The sequence below is a fragment of the Chinchilla lanigera genome, unplaced genomic scaffold, assembly GCF_000276665.1.
Source record: "Chinchilla lanigera isolate Chin_1 unplaced genomic scaffold, ChiLan1.0 scaffold00045, whole genome shotgun sequence".
NCBI lineage: Eukaryota > Metazoa > Chordata > Mammalia > Rodentia > Chinchillidae > Chinchilla > Chinchilla lanigera.
In genome coordinates, this window is record NW_004955446.1 from 3,087,332 (window position 1) to 3,097,705 (window position 10,374).

At 34.6% G+C, this 10,374-nt stretch overlaps 1 protein-coding gene across 8 annotated transcripts in view; it reads right to left on the bottom strand.

Annotated features, from left to right (window-relative positions):
- Positions 1-10,374, bottom strand: part of Erbb2ip (erbb2 interacting protein) — a gene marked incomplete at its 5' end in the record, with an annotated part of 105,529 nt that overhangs the window by 41,064 nt on the left and 54,091 nt on the right. For all 8 annotated transcript variants that reach the window (XM_013518425.1, XM_013518429.1, XM_013518427.1 and 5 more), the window contains 7 exon segments: positions 2,768-2,837; positions 3,872-3,987; positions 4,429-4,558; positions 4,859-4,931; positions 6,242-6,386; positions 7,697-7,771; positions 10,196-10,259. In XM_013518425.1, coding sequence (XP_013373879.1) covers positions 2,768-2,837; positions 3,872-3,987; positions 4,429-4,558; positions 4,859-4,931; positions 6,242-6,386; positions 7,697-7,771; positions 10,196-10,259 — 673 coding nt within the window.

The window sequence follows — 10,374 nt, forward strand, 5'->3', positions numbered from 1 at the left end:
GTAATGTTTGTATTGTTCCTATGCTATATCGTAAATGGATGTATGTTTATTACTATGTGTTTCCAACAACCATTGAGAATAGTCAATGATTACTTAATTGATCACTCATGTATAGCTCTTATTTGTTTTCTCTAGAAACCGCTTTGAAGAAACCAAAGTAAAGTACAAAAACCATTGATAATTTCCTACCATTTTTGTCTATTTGTTTTCTTGAGAAACTACCTTGAAGATACCAACAGGTAAAATAACAACCATTGATAATGTCCTACCACTTTGTCTGTAATTCAGTAAATCCCATTACTATGTTATCCTTCTTTTACTCTTTAAAATTAAAAAAATAACCCTGTCTCAAAAAGACCAAAAACAAAAAAAGGCAAAAAGTTGAAATTAATAATATATTTAACTCTACATAGTCAAATATTATAATTTTAACGTGTTATCTGGAATAAAATAACATGAGAATTTTATTTCTAATACATATCAACTTGGATCAATTAAATGACAATAGTGGCTACTTTATTAGACAGAGTACGTCTACATGAATGATGATAGTGGACAGTATTTAAGAGAGCAGTAGTAAAGGGAAATAAACATGAGCTCTCTAAGATTCAACAGGCTTGGCGATAAATTGAACTAGAGTACAGAGAAGAACAGCAATTAAATCACATTTCCATGTCTATGCCTCCATCAAGTACTTTATAATGAGCTACAGAACCCAGGCAAAAAAATATTTGGGGTGGAAAATGGTATGCTCAATCTTAGGCTGGCTGAATTATTTAGGTGGCAACATTAATAAGGCATTAAGCTATATGAATGAAGTTTGGGTCTGGGCACTGGAATAAGGACACTGTTAGAAATAATAAGGATATAGAAAATAACTTGGAAGGGAAGTACCGAAGGCAGGGGGAAAAGAAATATCCCTCAAAAGGAGACTGAGTAGTAGTCAGTCAAAGAGAAAACCATCAGAGTATGGTAACGGACACCACATACCTCTCCCACATCACTGTTTCTGTAACACTTGCTGATCACCTTCATCAAGACTGGTTAATTCCCTGACCTTTCAACATTCTATTATTTGGCTCCTGTCTTTGCTTCCCTTTTGACTACACTATATCTCATTTCAACGACTCTCCTGTCAACAGACAAGTCTCCTTTCTGTGTTATCCTTTTCTTATATCTGATTTAGCAAAGGCACAGTGCAGTTCTTCTGTGTACTTTCTCTTTATCACACAGCTGAGCAAATTAGAAACATTACAAATTTGTGCAATACTAATTTATACTTCTGTACTTGTACTTGTATAGTGGTATTAGTAGTACCTCAGTAGGGTGCTTTTCAATGTTGCTTAAAAATTCTTCTCCATTTCCTAAGTTGTGTTCTGAAGATATTACTTCTTTAAAAATTCTAAAAAATAGAGGGTTCAAGAACATCTACAGTTGTAGGTAGTAAGACTACTGTATAAAAACCCTAGGAAAATACAGGTTCAGATAAATTATTATAAAGTATTATTTAAAGTTACATAGTAAGCATTAATTATTAAAAAGCTCAATAGATTATATATTCCAAGAATCCTTGCAAATGTTGCTAGGGATGTAAATTAGTAGTCATTACTGAGAACAGAATAGAAGGTCATCAAAACAACTACTATATGATTCAGTAATCTCATTGCTGCATACACATCCAAAGGAAATTCAATCTGTGTGTCAGTAAGATATCTGTACTCCCATGTTCACTGTAATATTATTCACAATAGCCAAGATAAGAAAGCAATCCAAGTGTTCATCAATGGATGAATGGGCAAACAGAACGTGAAATATATATCCACTAAAATACTGTTCAGCTTTAAAAGGAAACCCTGTCATGTGCAACAACATGAATAAACCTGGAGCACAGTATGCTAAGTGAAATAAGCCAGATGTAGATGACAAATATAACACAACATCACTTACATGTGAAATCAAAAACAGAACTCACAGAAAACCAGTAAAATAGTGATTAGCAGGAACTGAGGTGGAGAATAAATTAGGATACAGTGATTAAAGGATAAAAAATTCAATTAGAGAGGTGGAATAAATTAAGAGGACCACTGAACATCATACTGACTACAACTAAAAACAACATATTGTGCTATGCATGGTGGTGCACACCCGTAATCTCAGCTACTGGGAAGGCTAAGGCAAGGAAGACTGCAAGTTTGAGGCCAGCCTGGGCAGTTCAGTGAGGTTCTGTCTCAAAAAAAGAAAAAAGGTTGGGATGGGAATGTACTGAGAACATATGTAACTCTGGGGTAGGGTACGTGATCAGCGTACCTGAGGCCCTGGGTTTAATCCCCAGTCAAAAACAAAACAAAACAAAACAAAACAAAAACCCCAAAACGCAATGAACTGTATTCTTAAAAATTGCTGAGAGAGTGTATTAGAGTATTGCATCTGATTTCCTAATCTCCTTATTTTTATACGTATAGAAAATAAGCTCTGTAAGATTTATTATTTACAAATCAAAAATGTATATATCAGGAAAAGAAAAACATATAAATATTTTAATGCCAAATCTATTAAGACATCATGAAATTAATACAAGTTACCTTTGGCCTCTACAATTACAAGAGATGCTCAAAGTGGCGACCATTAGCTTCCTGACATTCATTAGCACGGTGAATTGCTGAAGTGTGTATACACTTTTTTGGCAGACCTCTAAATGGTCCTATGCAAATGAAGAGTGCATAATTATGTAACACAATCTAGTATTTCCCAAAATCAGAATACTCACCTGATTATCTGAAAGCCACATAGCAGTCAACTGTTGTAGCTTTGTAAAGCTAAAGGGCAAATTCTTTAATCTGTAGGAAAAAATACAAAGAAAAATTAAACTTTAAAATGAGACTATTTAAAGTGATTAAAATTAGGGGCTGAAGGTATACCTCAGTCATAGAGCACTCACCTAGCACGTGAAGGCCCTAGGTTTAAGCTTCAGAACCACACAAATAAAACGAATAAAATCTGAATGTAAATAGTCTTCTGAAAAATGCTACATTAATAATGGTATAGCAAACAGTATAAAAGAAAAATCCCAATATAGGTCTTTATATAGGATACAAGGCAAAATATTTAGTTTTTAAAGTATTAATTCCTTAAAGGAAACAATTTAACAAGCAAAAATTCTGATTATCTAATAACTTCAAAAACATATTATAAAAATAACAAATGTCTGCCTTATAGAAAAGACAAGGACACATTGAACAATGTCTCATAAAACTGCTTTGTTTTTATTTGTACGTAAACAAATTTCTAGAGGTAGTTTGTTATAAAAACTGTACTGCTCTGTATTTTTTAATTGGTATATACTTATTATAATCAACAAGCACTATTTTATGATGATAATAAAGTAATATAACTGCTTATTAGAATGCTAAGCTGAAATACTTCTCTATTTAAAATAGACCGTCTAACTTAAACTTGCAATCTTAGGCCTCACTAACTAGTTTTCTGTACCTACCTTTAAAGGCAGTCTGTCAGAACCTAGTCTAATACTCTAGAGTTTGAGAAAATTTAAGTATAAGCTGCAACAAGGTTTTAAGTAGTGGCTCTTTTTTAAGTAAAATATAAGTCAGAATACTGCTAACCAGTCAAAAAACCAGGTTTAATTAAAGCTCTACCTTACAACCTACATGAGTCACTTTAAATGTGAGCTGTACAGTTCTCCTACATAAAATGGGAATAACTGTTCTACTATCTCACAGGGTTGTTTTGAAAACCCCATGAGATACATATATAAAGAGGAACAGAATTAGCTATTCTAAAGCATATCATATGAAACTTTAACTTCATTCAATCAGTATCATCTATGCCAACAGATGAAGATACTATTACAAACCTATTGTCACTTAAATTAATGACTTTTAATTTCTGCATATCACCCATTTCCTCTGGAAGTATCTCAAGCTTATTAGAATGGAGAAACAGCACAGTTACATTTTTCCAATTTCCAATCTGAAACAGAAACATAAATTGAGGTTAAAAGATTTGGCCTCTAGGTAAACATGAGAATAACATATTTAAAAGTTGTGAAAAAATATTCTTTGACTTTATAAAGGAATTAAGCTTATTTTTTTTCAATAATTAATTTTCAAAAAAAAAATTAATTTTCACATACAAAGGAAATATTTAGGTATATGTTCTAAATTAACATAAATATTACTCAGAAAAGAATAACATTGATTAATTGATTGATTGATTGTCTTTTCTGAGACAAGGTTTCACTATGCAGTCCAGGCTGGCCTCGAACTCTCAGCGATCCTCCTGCCTCAGCCTCCCAAGTGCTGGGATTACAGGCAAAATAAATTATTTTAGAGAGAAAATGATACTAGATATCAATAAAGACGATCACAAAAAGATGAAAAAAAAATCTGAAACAAACTGAAAGTACTGTACCTCTGGGGGTAGCTGCTGTAAGTAATTATGATCTGCAGCAAAAGTTCTTATGTTATTAAGCTGTCCAATAGATGAAGGCAAAGCTTCAATTTCATTGAAACTGCAATCCAGTTCTTCTATTGATATTAACCTTTAATTATATGAGAACACATATTATTCAAAGCAAGATTTCCTATATAATCAAAATTTAAGAACGTATTATCTGACTTGACATTAACAAGCCTAGTGAAACTTCATAAAATTAAATTTCACCAAAAGTAAATAGACGTGTTTTTAATGATAAAAAAAAATACCGACAGGTTTATCAATTATTTAAGTATTTGTAAAACTTCCTTTAGATGTTATTTATGCAAATATCTGAAAATATACACAGCATACCGGACTAAAAGTAAAATTTTCCATGATCTACATACTTCCACAAAAAACTTACCCTCCTATAGACTCTGGTAGATACATTAATTGATTTTCATCTATTTTAAGAGTTGTGACATTCTTCAATGAACCTATTGAGAATATACAATTTTTAAACTCAAGCAGAATCAAATCCACACAGAGTCAATATGAGACACATTGCATATGACCAGAATTAAAACTTTGCCAACCAATCTTTCTAAGAGAGACATCACCTCCAAACCCATTCAACAGTTACCTGAACCCACATTTTCACCTTCTCTATACATCACTTCTGGTAGTGTACGTTTGCTTTTATTAAGCTCACTAAAATACAAGCTTCATAAGAGAAGGGACTTTCTGCGGCTGGGGATTTAGCTCAGCGGCAAAAGCGCCTGCCTGGCAAGCGCAAGGTCGTGAGTTCAGTTCCCGGTACCGGAGAAAAACCAAAAAAAAAAAAAAGAGAAGGGACTTTCTGTCTGCACTGTCCATTCTTCAGCCCTGTTCCTAAAAACAATCCCACAGCACACACAGGAAACACAATACAAACTCAGTGAATTAAGAGATTAAACAAGTGGTAGAGTGAAGGCTGTTGATAGCGGTATAACAAACTATGCGACGTATACAAATACGACAACAGTAAAATATTTTCAAAAATTAAATGTCGATTAAATTATAATCAAATAGAATCCTAATAAATTTGCAAAATATACCTAAATCAGCTATGTAATTCAACTGAAAAAATAAGTAAAAACATTTTTTAGTTTTTATATTCAAGCATCATGAAGATGACAAGATTTACTTCAGTCATCTTATCCAAACAATCCCCTTGATCATTCATCAAACAAGCAACTTCACAAAATACAGATTCAAGGGTAACTGCAGGTCTCTGGTAGGGTTTGTTCAACAAGTGTGTTTTCTTGTCTGTGAATATTTCATAAAGTAGGACTGAAAATAAAGACTATGGTTAAATATTAAAAACAAAATTTCTTTTAAAGAGTTTATCATAATTATAAAAAATGAATTTCCAGGATAAATAAAAAACACAGTAACACAGTCAGGCATGGGGGCACATGCCTATAATCCTAGCACTCTAATTACTGCACGGGGCTCTCAAGTTTTAGTCCAGCTTGAGTAACTTAGGAAGAATTTCTCTCAAAATAAAAATTTAAATAGGGGTAGGAATGTAGCCCAGTGCCTCTGGGTTCAATCTCATGACTTAAAAAAAAAAAAAAAAAAAAATCACATACAGTAACATCAACAAAGGAGTTGTTAATGCATCTGATCACATTAGGAAAATGTCAAATAAGATTTTTTTTCCTGTGGTAATACAGTAAAGCTATCTTATGACAAAATTTGAGTTTATGTGGAAGCCTTAAGTTCACTTTAATAAAAACTACACAAATTTGAGAGCAATACAAACCAATAGTCTCAGGAAGTTGTTGAAGTGAATTGCTTGATAACAGGAGGTCTTGGAGGTTTTCACATGCTGAAATTCCTTCTTCAACCATTTCAATATTATTTTTAGAAACATCCAAATATATGAGCTGTTTCAAACTACCAATAAACTATAAGTTAAAAAAAATATAATTATCAAGTAATTTATGAAAAGTTTTAAGTAACAAACCTAATATCAAGTTTTACATAATTAAATGTTTATATAAGGAAGAGGACTCCAATTTTTTTTTAAATGCCACAAGAAATATTTTCAGCAATAAAGCTAAGAATTCCTATAAATTTTAGTTCCTTAGAGTGACAAAGGACATTATTTTTCTTTGGGAATTTAGCTATCACCTTCTAGGGAAATAGAATATAAGGGGATTCTTATGGTTTCTTTAGATACAGGAGTATATAACTTCCCAGCTGATAAGACAGAGAGTTCACAAAAAAATATCTTAGTTTGCTAGGCATGGTGGGGCACATCTGAAAACCCAAGACTTTGAGAGGCTCAGGCAGAAGGATTCCAAGTTCAAACTCAGGCTGTGGAACTTAGCCAGACCCTATCTTTAAAAAAAAAATTTAAAGTGTTGGGAGTGTAGCTCAGTGTAAAGGCCTGGGGTTCAATCAGGAAGGAAGGATGGAAGGAAGGTAGAAAGGCAGGAAGGGAGGGAGGGAGGAAGGGAAGCAGGGAGGGAGGCAGACAGGAAGGAGGGGAGGAAGGGAACGAGTAAGGGGAGGGAGGGAAAGAAGGTGGGCAGGCAGAAAGAAAGGAAGGAAGGGGAAGGGGGAGGGCAAGGGGAGGAGGAAGGCAAAGGGGGAGGGGAAGCGAAGGGAACGGGAGAGGGGGAGGGGAAGTGGGGAGGGAAGGGAAGGGCAGGAAGAAAAGGAGGAAGGGAGAGAGAAAGAAAGGAACAAAGAAAAAAGAGAGAACAAGAGAGAGGGAGGGAAGGGGAGAAAGAAATCATTCTAGTTTAAAAATTCTCTAGGCAAACTGATATAAATTCAGTTGCTGCAACTGACAATAGGAATTTCCAGATTTTAATCAGGAATATGCTAACAGTTTTAACATTCTATTTTGGTTTGGGCATGGTGACACACACCTGTAATCCCAGCACTGGGAGGCTGAGGCAGGAGGATAACCATGAGTTTGAGACCAGCCTGGACTACAGAGCAAGACCCTGTCTCAAAAAATAAAATTTTATTTCATTAATAAGGAATTAAATTATCTTTTTTTTGAGATGGACTCTCACTATATACTTTAGGATGGCCTCAAACTCATAGAGATCCTCCTGTTTCAACCTTCTGAATGCTGGGATATAACAGGCATGCACCACCACACCTGGCTATAATCACTGTCTAACTAATTAAAATACACAGTTCAGCTACTTCAAAGGAGAGGCAGCAACAAGTAAAACAATTTAGAATTTCATATACATACCCCTGGAATAAAAGTCAGTCTATTACCATCCATCCAAAATTCTTTCAGTCCACTTAGTTGCTCAAGTACTTCAGGCTGATTGGACAGAGGGGAAAATCCAATTAATTTATGTAAATATTTATTTATTTATTTGTAAAGATATATATTTATCTGGCAAAAGCAAGCCTGGGAACTTCTGATATCAACCTTTACTTTCAAAACATTAAATAAGGGTCAGGAACGCAGCTCAGTGGCACAGTGCCTGCCTGGCAAGGGTGAGGTCCAAGTTCAATTCCTAGTACCTAAATAAATAAATAAATAAGTATCAAAACATTAAATAAAAGAGGAAAGGGGATGGTGGTACATCACTAAAATGTGCACCTTTTCACTGCTTTATAGTTACAATAAGATTATTAAAGAAAAAATTAAATATAGACATTTTATAATATGGATTATATATAAGTCATTAAGCTTTGGACTGTGCAATACTATCATGTATTATACAATTAATAAAGACAGAACCCACTACTCAAAAGTGTACAGTAAAAAGAGGATCTCATTATCAATAAAAAATACAACCTCTTAGGAAATCTTCGTAAAATTACAAAGACATTGCTCCCCGGTGACATTAATAAAGTAGTAGTAGAAAGAGAACTTACATCCTAAATCCAGTAATAAGGGAAAGGTAAATGAGCAAAGCCATAACCACATGATACTGTCACCCTACAAAGCCAGGTACAATCAATGACCATAAGATGGCAAAGAGCATTATCTAATTATCACAACAACATGAGTCATACAGGAAAGTCATGTCATTTAGATTTACTGCTAACATAATAATATAGATGAGAATTCCAGATCTAATTATGATTAAAAGAAATTTCCTTTTGTGGTTTAATTGTCTTCTTGTGTTGTAATTCCATTAGCTTTTTAAAAATATATAATGTTGAAAGACCACTGTTTTCACAAGAACAAAAACCATAAACACAGTGAATTACAGCAGACATCATTTTCAGTTTACTACACTTGATCTTAGCCAAAAGGCCAAGAAGCAATATCATCTTCAGTTTAATCATAAAGAATATGAAGACAGAAAATACAAGATATCCCAAAAGCACCACTGCCATCCACTGACTGCAACTGAAATGCACACTATACCAGTAATACAATATTACAACAGACAGTACTGAGAAATTCTTCTTTATCATTTGAACACCATCAAAAAATGAACAAAAATAAATTTTAAATTTATAATTTAAAAAATTTTAATTTGAAACTTAAAATTCTGGCCAGGCTGGGCTTGGTGATGCATGCTTGCAATACCAGCACTCAGGTGGCTACGGCAGGAGAACTGTCACAAGCTTGAAGACAGTCTGGGCTGCATAGTGAGTTCAAGGCCAGCCTGAACTACATAGTGAGACCCTGTATCCCCGCCCCCAAAATTCTAGCCAGGCATGATGATGCACGCCTGTAATCACAGCACTGGGGAGGAGACTGAGGGAGGAGGATAGTCACATGTTCGAGACCAGCCTGGGCTACACAGTGAATTCAAAACCAGCCTAAACTACCTAGTGAGACCCTGTCTCAAAACTAATAAATAAACCAACCCCCCCCCACAAAACAAAAACCCAAAATCAAACAAGGATAATCAACTCTGTGAATTCTTCTTTTATTCATTTTTTGTCTTTTTGAGATACGGTCTCACTATGCAGTTCAGGCTGGCCTTGAACTCATTTTGCAGCCCAGGCTGACCTCAAACTCACAGCAATCCTCTTGCCATAAACTCCTAAATGCTGGGATTATAGACAAGTGCTGGGATTATAGGCCTATGTCACCACATCCGGCCTATCTAGCTTATTTTCTGATTCATTTAACACAATTGACCAGTCTGAATACAAACTCAAAACTAACCATTGTTTCATTCAATGCTTTTTTCCTTCTGGCTGTTAAGTATAATTATAGAAGTATCTTATCACTGAATAATTCACAAACTATAACCCTCATAGTGATTTAGAACTATGTTACCTCAGCTATATTCTGTATGTATGTATGTATATGTATATATGCGGGGGGCGGGGGGGCTGACAGGGTTTCCTTTTGAGTTTAGGCTGGTCTTGAGCTCACTATGTAGTCCAGGTTGGCTTGGAACTTGCAGTGATCCTCCCGCCTCAGCCTCCCCACGGATCGGATTACAGGTGTATGCCACCATGCCTGCCTCAGCTGCATTCCAGAGGAAATTTTTCACTTACAATCTGTCAAACTTTGCTTCCTATGGTAAAAAACCTCTAGGCATCTCATCACTGAACTTCTCATTTATTTTATATTATCTCACTTGTCAGATTTTCCTCTAGTTAATTTTTATACTGGTCTGGAAAGTTCAAATTAGGACTTTTTTTTTACCTTATATACCTCAGGACAGTGTAAACCTTTACCAAAATTTTAAGAGAAATCCTTTAATTTTCACATTTTGCACCTGCTCATACACAAGACCTACAGCTAGGGAAACTGATGAGAACTTACCACTTCTGTGAATTCATTACTGCCCAAATCCAGTCTTTCCAGCTGGGTCAGTCTGTTCATGGTTCTATTCACAATAGTAAAGAATTAACTACATAAAAGTACTAAACAGCAGCTTTCAAAGTTCAGAGTTTAAAATACACTTATGTAATGACGTAGACAGGCTTTCACAAATAAAAATA